Here is a 24,428-nt window from a genome sequence, read left to right on the forward strand (position 1 = left end):
TTCCCTATATGAATCACCTTGACTGAATTGCAGATGTTCACCAATTGTGTGGATGTTCCATGTTCTTGGGAATCTTCTTAGTAATGAACCATATTTTAGTCCTGGGATCTTCCAACAATAAGAATCCTGGGCTCTAGTTCTAAGGTTTCTAATTCATGCATTTTATTCTCTCAAAAGCCATTCTGGACTGAGAACAAAAGGTGAATTCTAGAATTCCCTAAATTCTCTGGGGACTCCAAATCTGGGAGTATATAGGGCAGAAAAAATGCCCAGTGGCATGTGTAAAGTTGGCACATTGCAAATCAACATATTTGATTATTTTATTTGCAGACTACAATTCTGTTACAGTTTCAAAGGTTTGTGGTACGACAGAGCAAAAAATTTTTTCCCCCAAGGTAGCAGTATCTCTAAAAACAAAGTTCTTCATGATCTACATTATAGAGTCTAGACTTGTTTTAAATAATAAAGAGCTAAAAGTTGTTGAGGTCTTACCATGTTCCAGGCACTATTTAAATTTCATTTAATGTTCATTTAAATCTTACAGCATCCACATGACTTACTTAGGTACTATGATTTTCCCTGTTTTACAGATGAAGAACTGAGGTTCAGAATAGCTAAACATTTTAAATCAAGGTTAGACACCTAATCTGTGGCAGAATTATTATTTGAACTCAGTCAGTCTAGTCTAGAGAATGAGTTCTTTTTTTCCTCCATGTAATTTTTTTGTTGTTTTTAGATATATATGACAGTAGGATGTATTTTGACATATTATACATACTTGGAGTTCAACTCATTACAATTTTGATCTCATTCTTGTGGTTGAACATAAATGTGGAGTTACACTGGTCATGTATTCATATATGAGCATAGGCAAGTTATGTCTGATTTATCCTGTCTTTTCTATTCCCCTCCTGTTCCGTTCCCTTCATTCCCCATTGTCTAATCCAATTAACTTCTATATTTTCATTCCCTCTCCTCCCTTGTTATGGGTTAGCATCCATATATCAGAGAGAACATTCTGCCTTTGGGTTTTGGGGATTGGCTTATTTCACTTAGCACGATGTTTCCAGTTCCATCCATTTACCAGCAAATGCCATAAAGTCATTATTTTTTTTATGGCTGAGTAATATTTCATGATATATATATATATATATATATATATATATATATATATATCACATTTTCTTTGTCTATTTATCTGTTGAAGGGAACATAGGTTGGTTCCATATTTGGCTATTGTGAATTGAATTCTTGTAAACATTGATGTGGCTGCATCACTGCAATATGCTGATTTTAAGTCCTATAAGCTGAGGAGTGAGATAACTGGATATAATGGTAGTTCCTTTCTAAGTTTTCTTAGGAATCTCCATATTTCTTTCCAGACTGGTTGCACCAATATGCCATCCCACCAGCAATGTAAAAGTGAACATTTTTCGCCATATTCTCATTAACATTTATTGCTACTTGTTTTCTTGATAATTTTCATTCTGACTGGAGTGTGATGGAGTTTCAGTGTAGTTTTAATTTGCATTTCTCTAATTGCTAGAAATGTTTAACATTTGTATTTTCTTTCTTTTTTTTTTTTTTTTGGTCATTCGTATTTCTTTTTCTGTGAAATGTCTCTTCAGTCGTTGCCCAATTATTGATTGGGTTATTTGGGTTTCAAAAACTCAAAAGTTTTTTTTGAGTTCTTTGTATATCCTGAAGATTAGTATAAAGACTGAATTCTTCACTAGTACACTTTACCACAATTTAGGGGTTTAGTCATCTTCAAAAAAATATAGGTACCCAGGAATAAAGAGAGGAACAGTGAATGACTAAGTAGAGGAGGGGATATTTTTTACAATAAAGACTAAAAGTACAAACAAAATAATTAAGATCATAGTTTAATTAAAAATGAGAAGACAGTTTCTAACAATAGTTTTTCAGAGAAGTAATTTATACCACACCTGGAATAAATAGTCTTGATAGTTCTATTAAAGCTATATAGCTGGGTACAAATTCATTGCACTAGGAATCAGAAGGACTGGATTCTAACTGTGCTTGTTGCTCTCAAAGACACTTGATAAGGACACTATAAATGTATTCATGCTGTTGGTGAAAGCACTTGAAGAAGAAAAAGGATAAGTGCTTTCTTGTCACAAGAGGATAAACACTAGTAAGAATTATTAGGAATTTATTGAACACATCTCTGTTTAAAAAGAAAAAGGTAGATTGAAAATTGAAAAGGATAATATTGATTTATGTTATTGTTTAAATTATGTGGATAGAAAGGGTTGAAAAAGAATACTCCTAACATTATAAAGAAAAGTTTGAAAATCTGGTCAAAAAAGCAAATCTGTATGGCTCATCAATTCTTTTGCATATAGAACTTAGTTTACAACTTTGTAATTTGCTCTAACAAAGCTATCCTTAAACAATGTTAACTTTTTTGGGGGGGGGTTAAATAAGTTTAATTCATCCTATATTTACTGAATGAAGAGTGATTTACTTCAAGGGTAATTTACCCTGGAACTAAGAAAGCCTAACCCTCAGGTCCCTAACCTGCAAGGTCCCTGCGGGTATTGGGTGCTGCTGGACATTTCGTTTTCTGGATGGAAAGTAGAGCAACAACATTGTAAATAGAAAGAAGTTCTATGTTGGACTTCTGGTAAAATGTCTAAAAAATCTCACAGAAAGATTTTTTCATAATTCTAATAATTTGCTGTGGTTTCTTTCTTTTTTTTTTTTGGTGTGTGTGTGTGTGTGTGTGTGTGTGTGTGTGTGTTGGTACTGGAGATTAAACTCAGAAGTACTCTACCACCAAGCTAGAGCCCTTTTTAAATTTCTGGACAGGAATTTTTATACAGGGTCTTGCTAAATTGCTGAGGCTGGCCTTGAACTCAAGATCCTCCTGTCTCTGGAGAACCTGGGATTACAGGCACGCATTACAGCACTAAGCTGTCACCCTTTCAACCTAGTTTTGTATCTGTAACATTACATTAAAGCACACCACCAGTTCCTCAAGTGTGATGGCAAATGCCTGTAATCCCAGCTAATCAGGAAGCTGAGACAAAAGGATTGTAAGTTCAAGGCCATCCTGGGCAATTTAGCAAGACTTTGTCTTAAAATAAAAAATAAAAAGGGTTGGTGATGTAGCTCAGTGCTTGCCTAGCATGTGCAAGGTCCTGGGTTCAATTCCCAGTAGCACAAACACACACACACCAAACAAAATGAAATGAAACAAAATCCCACACTTTCTCTAATTACATAAGTTTCAAATTCCAGTATTTTCTGTGCCTACTCTGTGTTATGCCCTGAACTAACGAGGATACAGAGATGAATAAGTTGTTTTGTGGAAGAAAGAGTGCAGAATTAGGCATAAAACAGAATTAAGTACAATGACAGAAAAAAATTTTAATTGTACACATAAACACTAGTAATTTCTCACAGAATCCTCATCTTCTGGATGATGCCAGGCTGACAAAACAAAAACCAAAAAAAAAAAAAAAAAAAACCCAAAAAATAGAGTTGGAGAAATCTTAAACCTCTGAGAAGAGCTCATAGACTGCAGTTCATTAACATAATGTCTTTCAAACATTTTGACTATGATCTGCAGTGTTCACAAATATAATATATATTCCCCCACATTTCTCAGCATCCCTGATAATTAAGTTGGAGGCAGGTGTGTATTCTGGTCAATGTGTCATAAGGATTGTGGTTTCTTCTTCAATGCTTCTGATTAAGAACCAGTTAAGTCCTCTGTGCTCTCTCTAGAAAGATTTTTAAGTTGGAAGCAAAGATTATCAAGATGGAATCAAAGAAGGCAAACCAACTTTATGGGAATTCATAGGAGTGATATAAATGTAAAATACTTTAATGTTAAGCTATGAATACCAGCAATAAGAATGGGGAGTTGTTGCCTTACTTCAGCCTATTCTAGCTCATCAAGACTAATTCACCTAATAATAAATGCATTCACATCCTGACACAATATTTGTACAATTTAATCAAATTAAAATACACTCTTACTATTTCTGACATATCTAATAATTCTGTTCCATTTCATTTAGGAAAACGGTTATCTCATTTGGTTAACCATATCCTAATTGATTTCCACCTACCTGAGAAAACTATTGTATAAAACTGCCTTAGAATTCTTCCATGAACAAACTTTAGGTGTTTCCATTTGGAAAAAAATGTTTTAAATGCAATATTACAATGATAACAGAAATGGAAAACGCAGAAACATATTACTTCGTCTTGTACATGTGCATATGTGTTCATGTTTTAGATATTGTGCAAAACTTGCTGTGGCACTGAAACACTGTTGCTCTGAAACTGCTTTCATCACTCTGAAAGAACTCCATTAAGAATACGCCAAGCTTTGTGCTAGCAGGAACGCCACTAACACCACTTGATCCAAAATCATCTTCATTTCTTTCTTTCCAATTGCAGGAAAAAGAAGTGAAACCACAAAATTTTATATTTTATTACAATAACAGAATGCTGTTTTGGAGGTCAGGACGATGAAATAACGAGACCTCAAACCAGGACGCTCATTCCAAGGCACAGCAGTCACACAACCCACTTTAAAGGAGAGAAGTCGAGGCCCTGCAGGCTCTTGGCCGGAACCGTCATAAGGTCTCGCGAGAGCTTTCCCACCACCGCGAGCCCACAGAATCACTAGTTCCGGTCTCCTATGTTAGCACTCACACTTCTTTCCTTCCTCCTCTACTGCTAGCCGCGCCGGAACTTTTGTTGGTAGGAACGGGTTTATACAGTTGAGTGTTGCTGGCCGGCATCGAGGAGAATTGGGTGCCGTCCTCTTCCTGTCGCCGTCGTAGCGGCGGAGCGGAGCCGAGCTGATCTGATCCAGGAGCGCGGTTATCCGACCGGCTGGGTCTATGGTCGCTCCGCGAGCCGCTCCGCCGGCTGGTGCTTTTTTATCAGGGCAAACTGTGTTCCATGGCAGGGAACTTTTGGCAGAGCTCCCACTAGTAAGTGATATTCCATGTTCTCGCCCGGGGCGGTTGTTAGTGGGTGGTGAGGACGGGGCCTTGGACTCTCCTGGGCCTGGAACCCAGCCTACGTCCCAAGCGCCGATGAGGGGTGCCCCTCGGGGTGTCCCCGAGAGGCCGCAGAACCAGAAGTGAAATGCACGGTGTTGAGGCGACTCTCCTCCCTACACATGCCGAGTTTCTTGGGCGCGGGGCGGTGGTGGATCTGTGAGCAGGAAGGATGGAGAAAGGGGTTCAATATCCTGGAAAGAAGATTCAGGAGTTTTCATTTCGGGTTCTTGGATTATCTAGGCCCGAGCGTGAGAGGAGGTGGGCACAGATATGTGAGGTGTGACTCAGTTTACGGTTGTGATATTGCCGGTTCCGCATAGTTGTGGCTTGTTTTTGCCTAGGATGCGTTCAGGGAAATGGCTCTTTTGTCACTTACCTATTTTGAGTGGTTTTAATATTTCGAGGAGAGGAGGAAGTCAGGCTTGTTTCTGCTTGCTAACTGTTTGCTGCCTTTACAGTAATGCCTTCATGGAGTTTTACCTTCACAGGGTATAGGCCTCTCAAAATTTATTCATTTCTTTGCCGTTTATTTTATATTTTGTTTTAAAAGCAGGCTTTCCATTGATTTTTGTTTACGTGTACATTTAGCTTTTTTCATGTATAGGTTTTTGTTTGTTGGTCACCGTGGACGAGTTGGAGTGATAGTAAAAATATTTACCTCTAAATATATTTGTTTAAGCAGGCAAGAAGGTGCTTGATGGGACTAATTAAACCTGGACTAGACTTTTCCACCATATAGTTGGAAGATGAACAGAACTTGATAAAGAAAATATCCTAGTGTGAATAATTTTAATGCCAAGAGCATTAATAACTAATTTAAATTTTTATTTTGAGTAGGATCGGTTTTTGTTATTCACCGATTTTTTATGTTTGTGTGAGGAAAAAAAAGAAACAGTGGACTTAAATCTGTTTTCCCCAAAGTGTGTTCTTTCTTGCTGTAACATCATTCTGGGGATATGAAGTGCCATAGAAGCTTTCATATGGGCCATATCACTTTTATATTGTATTGCTTTTACTTCTGAAATATTTACTTGGACAGTTGAAATAGAAAGTTCAAATAGTGGAGAAGAAATATTATGATAAACTTTGAAAGAACCTGAGAAATTGACCTGTTGATTGTCAGAGGTTTTTCAGTTTTTTAAACAAAGATCTTGCCTCCCCTTTTAAGAGCATTTTTGTTATGCTTTCACTTACTGTTATTATTCTAAACCATTTTTTTCACTTTTCAAATACACAATTATAAAATTAAATGGGCTTTTCAATAACTATCCTTGCCTCCCAATTTGAATTGACCCAGAGGAAGGGGCTGCTTGGCTTTACTCAAATCCTTTGAGAATCATGGAATTCCTGATCTACCCAAGGTAATAAGTAGGAAAGATATGACAGTTCTTTGGAAAAAATAAACAGGGCTGTGGTAGAGCACTTGCCTAATATGCACAAGGCCCTGGGTCCTGATCCCAGCACCACAAAAGCAAACAACCACCAGAAGAAAACAAAAAAACCCCAAAGGTCATTGTTTTATGTGAATATGGTGAGAACGGAAAACAGGTGTGAAATATGCTGTATTTCAGGTTTTCTTATTTTTACATTAGTGTTAGGTTTTTTCGAAGTTGCATGTGAAAATAACTGTGAATCTTACATGTGATCTTTGATAAAATGGGAGTACTTATAAGTCTTCTAGGTTTATTTTGCAAAGTACTGTGAGAAAAACTATTAAAATATTTGTTAGTGAAATTTATCTTAAAAAAATACAGTGACTGTAGAGTTGAAATTATTGCACAAGTCATAGTATATTTTAGAAAGTTGAATTAGAAAAACATATTGTGACCAAAACACAATGAAAGTCAAAGGTCATCAGATTTGCTAGTTGATTGAATGAACAAACAGGTAACAAAAATAAAAAATCACAAAATCAACAGTGGCTACCTTATTGTAGCAGAGAGAAAACTTAACTGTAATAATTATACCTAAAAAAATATGAGATCAACATATATGTGATGTAGTCAAAGCCCAATTTTTTAGAAAATCAACATTTTCCACTCCTGCATAAGTGGGAAAGAATATAAATAGCCTTTAAAAATACTGTATTATAAGGAACTGTGAAATAAGCCAAAAAATACAGAAAGACTTAATAAAATAACATTGAAATCAACGTATTAAAAGGAAAAAAATGATGAATTGGTTCTTTAGGAGAACCAAAAGAGAAGAAGGCTAAATCACTGCTAATCAAATCAAAGGAAAAAGGGATGATAGAAAATTAAGAATGGGAAAAGTAAATAAACTCGGAGTACTTTTGGGTTATTGCTGTGGTAATAAATTTGAAAGCCGAACCAAATTAAGAAAATTACCAGACAGATATCCTTATGAAGCACATTGTTATTTCATGGGTAAATTCTTTCCAGTTTTCAAGAGCATCTGCTGTTGAATTTGTTCCAGTTAATGAAGAAAGAAGGAAAGCTTTCCAGTTTTCTTTATGAAGCCATGATCTCAGTGATAGAAAAATCTAGCAAGGGTGCCTTGCTTTTGCTGAGTCTGGCTTTGAACTTGAGATCCTCCTGCCTCAGTCTCTTGAGCCACTGGATTATAGGTGTGTGCCATCATGCCTGGCCCATTGGCTCTATTTATAGGAAATTATTTCAAATATATTATTAACCAAATATGCAAAGATGAATTACAAAGGTATTATTTGAGGGCTGGGGTTGTGGCTCAGCGGTAGAGTGCTTGCCTACCACATGCCGGGCCCTGGGTTCGATCCTCAGCACCACATAAAAATAAACATAGGTATTGTGTCCAACTACAACTAAAAAATAAATATTTTAAAAAATAGGGCTGGGGATGTGGCTCAAGCAGTAACGCGCTTGCCTGTCATGCGCAGGGCGCTGGGTTCAATCCTCAGCACCACATAAAAGTAAAATAAAAGATGTGTGTCCACCGAAAACTGAAAAATAAATATTAAAAAAAAATTCTCTCTCTCTTCTCTCTCTCTCTCTCTCTTTAAAAAAAATACATATTAGTTGAACCATTATTTGTAATAGTGAAAAATGATTTCCTTATATGTATGTTAATAGGGATTAAATAAATACTGATCCTTCCTTAAGGCTGTTAAAAAGATGCTGAATAACAAGTTCATTGACTTATAAAGACTCCCTATATATACTGAGCGACAAAAGCAGGTTGTAGAATATATTGTTTTTATTCATGTCAGTTTCATATCTGGTTAAATAGTTTGCTTGACTAGGTAAGAAGAGGGGGCTATAAATGTAATTATGAAACAGCTTTTAACATGATTGGAATTTGTGAAGTGGGGAAATTAAATATCTTCTTCAATCAGGAACAACTGAGAAAAGCTATACTTCGTCAAATCTAAGGCACCATCAGTTGGTGCAAAATAGTTGCACCATTATTTTATGTTTTACCAAGAAAGAGTGAGTACACATGCTACCAATTAAAAGACATCACTGATTGTAAGATTCATCTTGATATCAATTTTAGAACCAATGAAATAGAATATAAACTAGTGATAGAAAGATTGAGGAGGATGAGGGAAAAGATGAGAGCAGAATATTTTTCAGGGCATATTTATGTTTTTGAGATAATTTTTACTAGTTTGCATTTCAGGAAATTGTCTTTTAGGATTACTTCTTGCACTTTGTACTTCTCAGAATATGAGTAGCCTCTTTAGTCTTAAAATGACTATGATTTTCTGTGACTTTGTTTATTTTCTACAGCATGTTTTAATATCTGTATTCCTTCTAGTTTGCAATGGATTTTGGATAAACAAGATCTGTTGAAGGAGCGCCAAAAGGACTTAAAATTTCTCTCAGAAGAAGAATATTGGAAACTACAGATTTTTTTTACAAATGGTAAAAATTTTTTAAATTGGTTGAAATATTAGTTACCTTTGAATAAGAATGTTTTTGTATGATAATTTATGATGAACTGTCATAATCTGTACTTAAACATTTTTATTTATATATGTATTCTTACAACTTACTCATTTATCTTTTTATTGATCTGAATAAAGTTTTTGTGAACGTCAGAGACACTGGACAATTTGAAAGTGTTAGTAATCTCCCCAAGCTTTTATAAAGCAACCCACTTTAAGGTTGGCTAAAGCAAAGTACTTTGAGGATAAATGATTCTTGGAATTGGCATCCTGTATTTGTCATTTTTACCTTAGAACTTTGCTTTGAAGGAAAGAGGATTTACTCAGAAGACCTGTAGTATGTCTTGGTATATTTTTATCACATATTCTTTCTAATCCTCCGTTGTTTTGAGGATTCATTATGGATTTTTTTTTGGTGAAGTATATAAAATGGTAGTAATAATGAGTTTGATAGGTAACTTATTTTTTCATATTTATCATAATGTGAATGTGAAAAGCATCAAAAATATTTAGAATTAAGAGGAGGATTGTCAGCCATTTGGCTTCTTTACTGCAAGACCAACTTTTGCAATGGGACAATTTCTCTTTTTAGTTTATGCATAATGCTCTATTTTTTTAAACAAATTAACGTGTATAAATTTTTCTTTTGTTAAAAGTGAGTGTAGTTGTGATTTAAACACGTGGAAGTTACTGTTTAAGGTTAATATTATTACAAATAAGGGCAGATGGTACATTTAAAACTCTTTTATTATTTTTAGTTATTCAGGCATTAGGTGAACATCTTAAATTAAGACAGCAAGTTATTGCCACTGCTACAGTCTATTTCAAGAGATTCTATGCCAGGTAAGACTGTTTTATTTTAAGAATATGTTATATCTATTTGTAACTCCTGTCTAATGTTGAGGAGCTTCAGTATAAATGAATCAGTTGTTTGCAATAGAGTTAAATTGTGATTCCCCCCACCCCCTGTGTTTTCTAAGTGGGTAATACTTAACTTTTTTTTATCATATTTTAGGTATTCTCTGAAAAGTATAGATCCTGTGTTGATGGCTCCGACATGTGTCTTTTTGGCATCCAAAGTAGAGGTATAAAACAATTTCTGTTCTCTGTCAAAGTGTTATTCAAGTATATTGGTTAATCTTCCCCAGTTTTTACATTGCCTATGTAAGGATGATAATAGATGGTAATTTATGCAAAATATTTTGTACAAAATCGAAATGTATGCAAATCTTATCTTTATTTTATGTATTTACTTAACTCTTATATAGCACTTCTTATATTTTAAGGGCTCTGTAAGTTGTTTTTTTTTTTTTTTTTTTTTTTTTTTTACAAATTCTGACTTAATCTTCATAACAAACTGTAGAATATATAGTAATAGTGTCTGCATTTTATCAAAGAGGGGACTGAGTCATAGAGACAAGTGCCATAGCTTGTCTACTATAACCTGAGAATGTCTCTTCTCCTTACCCATATGCTTCTTACTATCTTCCTTCTCTGCCTTCTGATGTTTGGCTTCCTGTCAAGCCATAGAGAAAGCAAAAGGGAAAGCAAGAATTAGGAGATGTTACAGCTGTATAGATTCTAACAAGTAAAAGTTTGAATAATGAGGGTAGAAAAATTAGGTGAGAGAAGAAAGATAGGAACTTGTAGGTGAGGGCATGGTAGTGGCTGGAGATTGAATCCAGGGCTTCCACATGCTAGACAAGAATTAAAAAGTAGCCCCAGTCCCACTTTTACGTATTTTTGAGCTCAGCTTTCAAGCTATAGTTCAGGCAACTGCAGCAGGTTTTACAAAAACTGCTTGTTTTTCATAAATAATCCATGTCATCCTTTTTTAAAAATATTTATTTTTTAGTTGTAGGTGAATATAATATCTTTATTTCATTTTTATATGGTGCTGAGGATCGAACCTTTTTATATGGTGCTGAGTGTCTTATATACCAGGCGAGTGCTCTACCACTGAGCCACAACCCTAGCCCTGTGTAATCTTTAGTATTACAAAACTTTTGAATTATATTTCTATTTTTGACTGGCTTTTTAGAATAGGAATTATGTTCTTGAGAACTGTGATTTTAACCTAGTAAGTTTGCATTCCTTTTGTACCCATTATGATTGAGTTTTGTTTTAGCCATTATTTAAGATTATCCATGCTCTCTTTCTCAACTATTACCTAAATTCTCATTGGATGGGTGAGGTGGTGCATGCCTGTAATCCCAGCAATTCGCAAGGCTGAGGCAGGAGGATCACAAGTTTGAGGCAGCCTTGGCAACTTAGTGGGAGCCTATCTCAAAATAAAAAGGGCTGGGGATGTGGAGGCTTAACGGTATTAGAAATAATATTAACAAAAGCATTTTAAGGTATAAGGTTTTTTGATTGTGAAAGATATTTTCAAGTGTCAGAATCAACTTTGTTTTTGAGTTGTTCAATGGAAAAGAAAGTTTATAAAAAGCCTTTTATTATTGGGTAATTTTCCCAAATATTATTATGTAATATTTGACTTTGTTTAGAAATGACCATCTAATATTTAATTTTATATATCTTAAACACAACCATTCTGGGGTGCTAAGATAAAAATCTGTATAAACTTCCACTCTTGTAGATTAATTTTGGGGTTTTAATTTGTTAAATATCTTTTTTGTTACTTGGTTGTGGGGGTAGCTCAGTGGTAGAGCACCTAGTTGTAGCATGTGGAAGGTCCTGGGTTCAATCCCCCCAGTACCACAAAACAAAAGTAAAAACAACAATTTTTGTTATTTGATTTACTGAGCAGAAGTCTGTTATATGACTTACTGAGTAAAAGTTTGTGCTTTAAGAATTTTAGAAAATTAGTTATTCCTGTAGGTGGTACAGGGGGAAATGTATCTTTTCAAATATGGTTGCAGCATTTTTTCACTCTTTACTACGATTAAATCTTTCTGTATTTTGCCCAGTTGTATGGCAGTTGTATACAAGTGGTGTTTAAGAGGATGTTTTAGACTCTAAAATTTTTTTATTTTCACTTACCAGGATTGAAGTTTAAATGTAAATATAAAAATAGACACACATATATTTCCCCCTATACACGCTAAGGATGCGAGTTGAAGATAATTTGAACAGTTTTTAGTTTCTTTTGTTGGATATGAAGCCAATTCTTGACTTTTTTGGTGTTAAGATGAAGTGAAGGCTTTAGAATCTTGTAAGTTTTATTTGAAATTAAATGGGAGAATGGATGTAAAATAGATCATCTGATAAATTTTAGTTGTTTTTATGGTGGTGGTATGTTAGGTTGAAAGAGGAAATGGGAACTAATCTTGGAAGTCTTATACTATATCATTCTTGTTTTTCTATTCCAAAAAGGATGATAGGTGCTTGTTTGGTATTTTGGGGTTTTTTTTGCTGGGGCGGGGGGGCAGTGATATTCAAGTTTATCTTACTTAAGAAATTTGATTTTTTTAAGATAATTAATTAATTAGTTAGTTAGTTAGTTAGTTAATTATGTGGTGCTGAGAATCTAACCCAGTGCCTCACACATGCTAGGCAAGCAAGTGTTCTACCGTTGAGCCACAACCCCAGCCTAAGAGAATTGACATTTATTACTAAATGGCATGACCTTTCTGTACGTTAGCAGGTACAATTGAATAGAAAGCATACTTAATATTTATTCTTACAGTTAAGTATAGAATCTAAAAGTTGTCCTGGAAACAAACCTAAGTGCAAAAAAAAGTGGCATTGTCACTTTGGGGCTTGGTTTCTTATTTGGTATGTTTACTGAGATTAAATATAAAATTATTTAAAAATTTGTCTTGAATTGTGATGATCTCAAGGAAAGTTAATATATTTAGAAATTTAAAATACTTTGCACCTCAAGTAGGTATAAGATGGACAGACTATAACATGGGGACAGCTTGGAAATACTGTTTTAAATACACCTCAGGTTTGCTTAGGTCTACTGGGTTAATATGTACCTGATCTCATCTACTTTTCTTTCTCTAGGAATTTGGAGTAGTCTCAAATACAAGATTGATTGCTGCTGCTACTTCTGTATGTAAGTGAAAAAGTATAATCTGCTTTAAGGATGTAATTCTAAAAAAAAAAAAAAAAAAAAAAAAACAAACTCTCCATAGTATATAGATTTTTAGTTTATAAAATATATGAAAGATGAGTTGGGTTTATTAACATCTCCTGAGTATGCCTTTATGACTCACATATTTGTCAAAAAATAAAATTTAAAAAGATGTTTTTGCTTACATTAATATTTCTAGGACATTTCTTTAATGTTAAAAATGAATAGTAAACTGGGCACAGTGGTGCACGCCTATAATCCCAGCCACTTGGGAGGCTGAGTCAGGAGGAGGATTGCAAATTCAAAGCCAGCCTCAGCAACTTAGCAAGGTCCTAAGCAACTCAGTGAGACCCTGTCTCTAAATAAAATACAAAAAAAGGACTGGGGATATGGCTCAGTGGTTAAGTGCCCCTGGATTCAATCCCTGGTACAAAAAAAAAAAAAAATAGTAATTATTAATCCATAAATATCAACTCATTGGATCTTTTATAAAAAGATTAAAGAAAAAAAAATTTCCTAATTTATTGTATTTTAGGGTTTCCTAAGGATTGGCCATTATTTCATTCTTGTGGATAGAATAAACTATTCCTTTAACAACTGTAATGTGTATGTTTGCTGGGAATTACATCTTTTCAGGCCTCCAAATCACAAAACATGGTACAAGGCTAGGTGATGTGGCACACACATATAATCCCAGTGGCTTGGAAGGCTGATGCAGGAAGATCACAAGTTCAAAGCCAGCCTCAGCAATTTAATGAAGCCCTAAGCAATTCAGTGAGATCCTAGGATGAATGTCCATATGGAAAGTTTTGCCATTAGCCTTTTCCCACTGCACCCATTCAGTATTTATCACATATTTCTTCCTGTAAACTTGGACTACTTTGCCAATCTGCTAACTTTTATAGCATCCCTGCACAACCTAAACTTCGTCTCCTTTCAGATGGACGTAGATCAAACATTGTACTTTTGTCTCAGGTCTTTGGAAAGAGGGGAGGACGTAATCTTCCTGTGAATGTGGGAAGGTGCATTGAAATGCCTTTTATGGTTCTTGATTCTGTCAGAAGTCACAATAGGATTGAACTTCATTTTGGCTGCTGCCACTTAAGCGATGGCTGCAAAAGGGAAGAGATATCTTTATTCTTAAGGGTAAAAGATTAGTAATTAGTTTTGCAAAAAAGTTTAATATACCATATATGTCATTGATGAAGTATTGCATTGCTTTTTTGGAAACTTGTTTTTCATAGAAAGGCTTGAAAATATATTCATAAAAAGTTTGGTTATCAATGAATAGGTAAATCCTATAGTAGACTATTTCACAAGTTTTATAGTGTATTATTACACAAGCCCAGACCACTTGGGTTTCAGATTTTTACCTCTGGTCTGTGATAAATCCTCCAAAGTCTTTTTCTTCATCTGCAATGTGAAGATATTATCTTTGTTATAGGTTGTTGTGAGTCTCAAATGAATTAATATCTATAAAACTTGGAACAATGCCTTAATTGTATTATTTTGCTGTGGTTACCCTAACAAAATACCACACTCAGTGGCTCAAACAGCGAAAATTAATTTTTTCATGGTTCCGAAGGCTGGAAGTCCAAAATTAAGGTGCCAACAGGTTTGGTTTCTCCTGAAATCACTTGGCTTGGTTTACAGATAGTCACCTTCTGGCTATTCTTACATGGCCCTTTCTCTGGGCACAAACACCCCAGTCGTGACTTCCTCATCATATAGGGACAAGCCCCACTCTTATGACCTCATTTAACCTTAATCACCTCTTTAAAAGATCTTTTTTCCAAATGTAATCCCATTCTGAGTACTGGGGGTTAGGCTTCAACATAAAAATTTTGGAGGGACAGAGTTTATAACACTTAGAAACTTTACTAGCAGTTGTCATCATCAATAACAGCATCATTATCTCTGGAAACATTTCCAGGTGCAATGGTGGGTATCAAAATAAATACAAGGAATTTAAGGACAAGATAAAAAGGCGTGCATGTAAAAGTATTAATACAGAAGAATACAAGTGGTATAAATAAGGGAGTTATAGGGGAGTTAACAGAGAATACTGTGTTTTGAGTGTTAGAGGAATGAATCTAAATAATATAATTTAAAGAAGAAAGAAAGGATTTGAACCTGCAGAAATGTAGGAGAAAAGCAGTCTAGGAACAGTGCATAGTTTCCTCAAAAATAGAAATTGCTAGCAAGTTACATTCAGTAAATGGTGAGTAAGGAAATAGTGGGGGGAAATCCTTACCTGGTTAGTATCAGTTAAGGACCTTCAGTGATAGAGGAAGGGATCTACACTTTGTTTTGATGATAGTTGTTGTTTTTCTTCCATATCAGGGATTAAACCCAGGGAAGCTTAACCACTGAGCCCAGCCCCTTTATTTTTTATTTTGAAATATGATCTTGCCAAGGTGCTTAGGGCTCATTAAATTGCTGAGGTTGGCTTTTTAAAAAAATATTTATTCTTGAAGTTTTATATGGACACAGTATCTTTATATTTATGTGGCGCTGAGGATTGAACCCAGTGCCTTGTGCATACTAGGTGAGCACTCTACCACTGAGGCACAACCCCAGTCCCCTGAGGTTGGCTTTGAACTTGCAATCCTCCTGCCTCAGCCTTCTGCCTCAGATTACAGGTGTGTGTAATCCCAATGGCATCACACCTGACATTTGTTGTATCTTTAAAAGCTTTATTTATTTTTAAACTTAAATGTGATGCCAGAATTGTGCATTGGGAAAATCGTACAGAATTAGTTAAGATGAAGGTGGGTAGAATGAGACAGACAAAATTTAAAGTTGTTTGCATTATAACATGAATGAACCTTGAAGATATGATAAGTGTCAAATATCAATCACAAAAAGACGAATACTCTGATCCCACTTCTATTAGGCTTGGAATATTAAAAATAATAAAGATTAAAAGTAGAATGGTAGTTTCTACTGTCCAGAGAGAGTGGAGAATAAGGAATTATTGTTTAATGGGCACAGTGTTTCAGTTTTACAAAATGAAGAATTCTGGAGATGCATGGTGGTATGGTTATATAACAATATGAATATATTTAATGCCACTGAAATAGATACTTCTGAAAAGAATTAAATTGACATTGGATATTCTAAATGTAAATGTATTAGTAAAACATCCTCTTAAAATGTAAGAACAGTGGAAGAAATTTAGAACTTGACACATTTTAAGAAAAAGACTTGTATAGTGGCTTGTGCTGTACAGAGAAAGCTGTGAATCAAAGAAAGTCATATCTTTGGGAGTGTTATCAGACACTAGAGATGGAGGTAATTGCAAGGAATTAAGAATTTTGTAGGTTCTGAGAAGGAAAATCTTACTGTATTTTATATGAAACAAAATAACCTTAGTGAAGAGTGGATGCTTATCTAAACTACTGTGGAAATGAATAGATTCTATAAGACTGAATGCAGTAGGATCTGCACATACACATTGTATTTTAGCTGATAAAATTGTAACTCAGACATAGAAGTTACCTATTCTGATAGTGTTATGCATGCATACTAGAATTGAAAATGTATGACATGTTGAGAGCCAGATTTCTCACTATCCGAGTGAGAATTTGCAGATACATAAGAGGAGAAGACCAGAATGGTCCATGTGGTAAAGATCAGAAATGGAAACATGAGTATGAAATAATGTTTACCTTGATATAGACACAAATAGTTACATGTATAAATATTTATAGATAAATGTATATACACGGATTAATAGGTGTATTTCTTGGCTCTATCAGTTGAAATGGTCTACATGCAATGAAATCCCAGTAGCAGTAAGCTCAGTTAATACCCACATCTTGATTTCTAATAACCATTTTCCAGTAAAAGGGACCAAGGTTCTAGGAGAGTTTATACTGATATAAATAGAAATCTGAATAAATCAAATAGAGGGAAGAGACAAATATTCCCTTCAGAAAAATTAAAATAATTTAAGTAGCCACTTCTTTCTCAAGTAAGGGAAACATAATGTATTATGGAAATTGAGAAAAGAAGTAACTTTATAGTGCAGAAATCTGACAAAATACCAGCCACATGCTCAAGATGGTAGCAACAGTAATAAAGTACACTAATGGTATGGACCATTGATGTGTTGTGATGAAAATAGTACTTCTGTGGTCTTCTTTCAGAAATCCATAACCTGTGCTGGGGTTGTGGCTCAGCGGTAGAGCGCTCGCCTAGCACGTGCGAGGCCCTGGGTTCGATCCTCAGCACCACATAAAAATAAATAAATAAAGGTATTGTGTCCAACTACAACTAAAAAAATAATTTTTTTTTTCAAAAGAAATCCTTAACCTCATCATGAGGAAAACATTAGACACATTCAAATAGAGGGTGATCTTCTAAATATTTCACTAGTACTCCTAAAAACCATCAAAGTCATCAAAAACAAGGAAAGTTTGGAAAAGTCTTGTAATTAAACTGAGTCTAACGAGACATGATGACTAAAATTAATGGACATATCTTGGATGAGTTCCTGGACCCGAAAAAGACATTAAGTGAAAACTAAGATCTGAATAAGCTGTGGAATTTAATTAATACTAATGTGTTGTTGTTGAGTCATTAATTATAAAATAAGTGAACTATACTGATGTAAGGTGTTAATATTAGGGTCAACTGGTCCACAGGGCATCATAGTCTGCTTAGCTTAGAAAATTCCATAGACTGCATGGCTTTAATAACACATTTCTCAAAATTCTCAAGTCTTAGTAGTTCAAGATCATGGTGCTAACCTTGATCAATTCTTTGAATGGTCATGATTCCATGTTATAGATACCTTTTTTTTTTAAATAAGAACACCAATCCTATTATGCTGCCTACATATAAACTTGATTACTTCCCAAAGGCCTTACTTTGAAATATCATCACACTGGGAATTAAGGTTTCAACATACGAATTTGCAGGGGTAGGGGTCACAGACATTCAGTCCATAACAGGGAACTCTGTACCATGTAATCACTATTTCTTTTTCTGTATACGTAAAACCTTTCTTAAAAAAAAAAAAAAAGGTAGAGGAATTTAATTAGATAGAGTTTGTTTTCTTTTTAGGGAAACTTGAGCATATTATCAAGTGATGAGACAGATTTACTGAAATAGGAAAGGTTAAAGATGGGAGTAAAATAGTAGGAATGATCAATTGAATGAACAATGAACAAATCAATGAATAAAACATGTACAAATGATAGGGATAATAAAATAGAGGAAGGATTCATTTTTCTATTCATTGGAAGAATAGGATTAGAAGCTAGAAAATCAGGCCAGGCAGAGTGGTGCCTACCTATAATCCCAGCAACTTGAGAGGCTGAGGCAGGAGGATCACAATTTGAGGCCTGCCTCAGCAATATAGTGAAATCCTGTCTCAAAATAAAAAATCCCAGGGGGAAAAGGACTGGGGATGCTCAGTGGTAGACTGTCCTTGGGTTCAATTCCTAGTACTTGCAAAAAGGGGTAGAGGGAAGGTGTTATAAAACTCAGAAACATTATTCATTTTTAGAATTAATTAAAGGAAAAGGGAAGATATAATTTTCCTAATGTCAATTTTAAATGGTTCTAGGTTTTATGCTTTGGTAGATATTACCTATCTAAATTAACTGTAGGATACTTAATTTACAAAACAAATCTTTCTGTAAATATAGTACATAAAATAAGTATTTCCTTTTAATTTCAATGAGGCCATCTTTTTGGAAATATTGTACATAAAATAAGTAGATTTCCTTTTAATCTCAGTGAGGTCACTTGTACAAAACATTCTAGAACCTATCAATAGATTCTTTTTGTAATATATATATTTTTTTCATTGTAGGTGGACATAGTACCCTTATTTTATTTGTATGTGGTTGGTGCTAATGGTAAAATCCAGGGCCTCACGCATGCTAGGCAAGCGTTTTACTGCTGAGCCCCAACCCCAGCCCTATCAATAGATTCTTGATGGAATAATATGTTGCATTATAATGACTTGAATACAATTTTTCACAAATAGTACATAAATGTGTACAGCTCACACCATTTTGAGGAGATAGGGGATCAGTGGTTAACAATGTTTTTTCATGTGCATTTTTAGTGACTTTTTAGTAACAATTTTTAGTTGATAAATCCTTAGTTATTTTGAAAAGTTCAGAAGGTACAGATGAGTAAAAAGAAATCCTTAAGTCTCAGAGATGAACATTGCCGATAGGTTTTTGGTGAAATATATTTACAACTTTCTATCCCCTTTCCCTTCCTTTTTCCTTTTCTTTTTCTCCTCCCTCCCTCCCTCCCTTCCTTTTCTCTTTCTCTCCCTTTCTTCATATTTGTAACCCCTGTGTTCCCTCTAAGCCAAATCACTGGAGAACACAACAGTACCATTCTAGAACTAGCAAGACTTTAGAAATGACAAAAGCCAGTGATTGTTTTTCTCAATCTTTTATTTTTTTGAACAGCAGAACCATTTCTTGGTATGTTAATTTAAAATCAAAGCTCTCTGATTGTAGTAATAGAAGTATAAATGAGGGCTTAGGGCTTCCCAAAGATACTCAGTCTTTCCCCTCCCTTGATAACAAAAATCTAGGTCCTTAAGCATTGCCTAGAGTGCTTATTGATAATTATTTAGCCCTACTCTCTAAAATTCTATACTCTTTTAACACAATTAAAATAATGTTGGTTTAATTAACTTTGACATTTGCTCCATTTAAACTGTTTTTCTCTTTGTTTGTATTTTGCAGTAAAAACTAGATTTTCATATGCCTTTCCAAAGGAATTTCCTTATAGGATGAACCATGTAAGTATATTATACAAAGTAATCATTTGTTAAACTGTATATAAACAAGCTGAACTTACTAGCCTTTTAGAAATATCAGTTTCAAATATAATATTCCACAAGAATATAGACATTATTTTAAATTAAAGATCAATAGTTGATCTTTTTAAAAACATTTCATAGAAGTGGTTATCAACCATCTCTGCCCATTGGATTACCTTGGGAACCTTTTAATACCGATGTTGGGTCCTCTCCAGACTGACTAAATCAGAATTTTCAGGCTTAGAGTTCCTGGTATTAGTATTTTTTAAAAACTTCCAGGTGAGTGATACTAATGTGCATCTGGGGTTGATAACTACTATAATGGATCAGTATTAAATTATATTTGATAAGTTATATTTTTAAAAGGTTAATATTTGCCATTTTAATAAGCATGTCTGCCATTTTCCACCTTGAAAGGGAATTGTTCATTCTACTTGGTATTTTTTTTAATTAAATGGAGATAATTTCATTTTACATTTATTGAATAGAAAGGATATTTTAATAGAAGTGAGCTAGGGATACAGCTCAATGATAGAATGTTTGCTTATTAGCGGTGTGACACCCTGGGTTCAATCTATAGCACCAAAACCAAACAAACAAAATGCTTACAAGAGGCTGGCTTTTCCTTATAAGGATTTAACTGCTTTGTAATTATAGTTGCATGAATTATGCAATAGTAAAAAGTAATTTAATTATATATATTCTAATATAAGCTGTGTTTATTTTCTGTTTTGTAAAAATGTGTGACAAATTACTATAAACTAAGCAGACTTATGTAATTAGGTTTCTTGTTGACTTTTTTTAAAACAGATATTAGAATGTGAATTCTATCTTTTAGAACTAATGGTAAGTATGTTTTTTCCTGTGTTTAATAGAGGAACAGTTATTTTCAAGCTTAATGAAGTGAAATTACTTACAGAAATTATTTATAGGCAGGTACATTTTAAAGTCATCTAAGTGATTTGTGATTTTGAAATCATAGTAACCTAGTAACATTACCTATTTTCTCTCTGAAGCCTGTAAAATAATTTGTATATCCTAGTCTGGATGGAAAAGTTATTCTATAGTAACTATAACAAAAGGATTATAAGCAAACAAGTCAGGACATTAAACCACTGTAAATTATGTGCACAACTTGTGTATGTGTGTGGTATAATTTAAAAGATAGATTATGTCTTCGGCAGAATTCTCCTCCAATTGGGAATCATGGATTTATAGGCTAATAAGAGGTTTCAGTGTGTTGCAGATGTGACACTTTGAGTCTCTAAGGGAATGAATGGATGCTGACTGACTGCCAACCGATATACCAAGGTATATTCCAGAGAGAGCACTGCCTTCATATTGTAGTAGAGTTTAGGGCTGCTATACTGCTTGCTAAGAGAACAAAAGAGAAGCAAGCATGAGTTACAGAAATTCACTTTGAAATACACTATTAAAAATTAGTTGGGTAATGATAAAGTTTTTGTGTTGTAATCTGTTTTTATACATACACATTTTTTAAACTGTTTCTAGGATTGTTGCTTGATAGTGTATCATCCTTATAGACCTTTGCTCCAGTATGTGCAGGACATGGGCCAAGAAGACATGTTGCTTCCCCTTGCATGGTAATTAGAACAGAAGTTATTAATAGTGTAACATGTTATTAGATAGGAAGATTGCCAACTAAATATGAAATTTGATATTTTTGAAGACATTAAACTAGTGTCCCAAGGTATTTTATGTTAAGCAAAATATCTGCTTGTTGAACTTATTAATAACTATGATGGTGATTAAAATGATGTGCTAAAATGATAAGCATCTTAAATTTACAGTTTATTAACTAGTTAAAATTTGATTTTATGTTTTTAACATAAAATTTAAGAATGAATTTATCTTTAAAATAATCAGTATACTTTTTGGTAGTGTTTATTTCTGATTTTTTAAAAATTAGAACATGTTTATAATTTATTGGAGGGCTCAAAGTTCAAAATATGTTTTATTCACATATTAAATGTACTAATACATACTTCATTGTCACACTCTTGAGTCAATCTTTTTGCTTAAATGTTTTAGCTTACTAGCTGTGTTCAGTAATAGAAAAGGGAAATATGTGTGTACAAAGATGGGAAATCTGTGCCTCTCTGGGTGGAAATGTACAATCAGATGAAATAATTCTACTTTCAGTAATAATATGATTTATATTTCTATAGGAGGATTGTGAATGATACCTACAGAACGGATCTTTGCCTACTGTATCCTCCTTTCATGATAGCTTTAGGTATGTAAGCATGATGTGCCCTTATTAATTAAATTGTTATAAATCTATTTAGGTCATCCTAAAATAAATTTCACCCTATTGTACTTTAGGTTTTTAAGTTTCCATGAAGTAATAGACTAATCTTTGCATGTGAACTTTCAATAATATGAACTGTAACTGTCACAAATCAGGGTTATAGTCCTCCCACCCCCACCCCTTTTTTTGGTGAGTTTTTAACAAATCATTTAAAACAATTTTAATCGGTGTCTATGAGTACTTTTGTTTGGTGGGAAAAGTTCAGAATTAAGCCTGCTAATATTAGTTGTAAGTCTTATAAAATAACTATACCAGATTTTCATTTCCTGAGCCCAGTTAAGTACTCAGAGTTAAACAAAGGAGCATCTAGCTGTCTTGGTAGATGGAGAAGTTAGCTACCATTCCATTATCCATGGAAGAGAGTGCAGTAATGGATTAGAACACAGTCTTTTGAGTTAGGTAGTCCTAGGTTTAAACTTTGCTTCCTTTATAATTGAGGGGAAATTGTTTAACTTTCTGAGTTTATTTCCTTAATTATAAAAAGGAGAGTAAAAACTTCAGAGTGCTAAAAACTTCAGTCATTTAAGAGTTAAATCTAATAGCTTATAGAGCACCAAATAATGCCTGCTATATCCAGGTACTTGTTCCTTTTTGTCCTTCTATTGATTTCTATGACTCTATCCTCTTAACCCCTCCCCCCTCACACCATTCTTTTATCATTCCGGAATTATTTTTACTGTTTTCTCTTTTTTTCAAGTATTCCTTAAATATTGATGTTAAAAGTCACCTTTTATCAGGGATGACAGGTTATATTTATTCTTTTGTATCACTGATGGCTCTTATTCAGTACTGAACTGGGGAGGCAGGATTCTGAAATTGTATCCAGTCAGTGGGAAGAAGTGCTGGGATATATAGATTAGGAAGGAAGGGATAACAGGACACATGCCATGTCTTTGCCAAACCTGTGATCTTTGTACTTGCTGGCTGAGGCCCAGGGCTTCTGTAGTCTTTTATATGCTGAAACATTTCAATTTCTTTATTTGAGCTCTTGCTCCTGAGCAGTTCTTTATATCCATCAGTCATATACATAACTCCACTTGACATCTAACTGGCACTTCAGACTCATGATCAGGAGCTCATTGCTTTGTTCTCAGATATCCTCTTCCATTTAATGTTTTTGCTAGCTTGGTAAATAGCAATAGGTATTTGCCTTTGTTGGAAACCCAGCAGTTAGGTTCTTTCATTTCCCTCAGTAGCTACATCCAGCAGGTTATCAGTACCTTTCATGCCTTCCTTTCAATTATCTGTCCCTTATGTAATATTATAACCATTTTCTCATTTTCAACTAGTTTACCACAGCAGTTTCCTGATTGGTCTCCAGCATTCTTGTGCTCAGAGATCAGAGAGCCAATCTATTCTCCATTCTGTTGAACTACACTGATGGTTCTCAATGGGGAATAATTTTGCCTCCCATAGGATTCATCAATGTCTGGAGATGGTTTTATTGTCATACCAAGGTGGGATACTACTGTCATCTAGTGAGTAGAAGCCAGAGGTGGTGCTTAGCGTCCTAGAGTGCACAAGACAGTTTCAAAGAATAATCCAACCCAAACGACAGTAGTTCCAAGGTTGAGAAACCCTGAGCTAGAATAAGCTTTTTAAAATGTAGAATCTCTCCCAGTTGCTGAATAAAATCTGTAAGCATCTCTATCACTTATGGATAAGCCATTATCTCCCTTTACTCTGAGATTGGCTCAGATATCACCTTTGTAGTGACACCGCACCTCCCCACTCTCTCAATATTGCCTCAGTCTGGGTGTATGGTGCCTTCTCTATCTCTGATTTACATGCTCCCCTCTCATGGCATTTCCTACTCTTTTAAGTAACTGTTTTTATTATTATTTTAGTCCTTTGATTTCTCAATTCCTTTTGGACGTAAGCCCTACTCTAGCATCATTTGACTTGGAACAACTAATATATCAGTTCACATTTGAATGGCTGTTTTTTTGTTCTTTTTGTGGTATTGGGTATGGAATCCAAGGCTCACAAATGGTCTATATGCGCTCTTACCACTGAGCTACTTGACCATCTGCTTGAGTGGCTGTTTACCCAGAATGTCATTCTTAGCAAAGTCAAACGGTAACCTGAACAGGGAATATAACTTTTAACAAGCTGGGGTGGGATCAGGATAGATAATCTGTGCAGTAGAAATTGTTTCAGTCAAAACTGTGACATAGGTCATTGTCTTTGAGCTCTTTTACTATCTTTGTTAGTTTTAATTTTATGTAATGTATATAATTGTATATGATGTGTCACATTTTTTTCTAATCCCTATTTGATTACAGCAGTGAATTCTGCACCAGTGTGCTCAGTTGTTT

The 24,428-nt window shown here is 34.4% G+C and overlaps 1 protein-coding gene across 5 annotated transcripts in view; it reads left to right on the forward strand.

Moving 5' to 3' along the window:
* Nucleotides 1-4,736: 4,736 nt before the first annotated feature.
* Nucleotides 4,737-24,428, forward strand: part of Ccnc (cyclin C) — a 40,027-nt gene continuing 20,335 nt past the window's right edge. Inside the window, exons 1-9 of one of the 5 annotated variants that reach the window (XM_077801739.1) lie at nucleotides 4,737-4,979; nucleotides 8,808-8,914; nucleotides 9,696-9,780; nucleotides 9,953-10,022; nucleotides 12,910-12,961; nucleotides 19,702-19,757; nucleotides 20,589-20,624; nucleotides 21,291-21,382; nucleotides 21,968-22,035. In XM_077801739.1, coding sequence (XP_077657865.1) covers nucleotides 4,948-4,979; nucleotides 8,808-8,914; nucleotides 9,696-9,780; nucleotides 9,953-10,022; nucleotides 12,910-12,961; nucleotides 19,702-19,757; nucleotides 20,589-20,624; nucleotides 21,291-21,382; nucleotides 21,968-22,035 — 598 coding nt within the window. In that variant the 5' untranslated portion in view covers nucleotides 4,737-4,947. The remainder of the gene's footprint in view (nucleotides 4,980-8,807; nucleotides 8,915-9,695; nucleotides 9,781-9,952; nucleotides 10,023-12,909; nucleotides 12,962-19,701; nucleotides 19,758-20,588; nucleotides 20,625-21,290; nucleotides 21,383-21,967; nucleotides 22,036-24,428) is intronic. The other 4 variants (XM_026402520.2, XM_026402521.2, XM_026402523.2 and 1 more) reach the window with 4 other exon arrangements.

This window comes from Urocitellus parryii, chromosome 8, assembly GCF_045843805.1.
Source record: "Urocitellus parryii isolate mUroPar1 chromosome 8, mUroPar1.hap1, whole genome shotgun sequence".
NCBI lineage: Eukaryota > Metazoa > Chordata > Mammalia > Rodentia > Sciuridae > Urocitellus > Urocitellus parryii.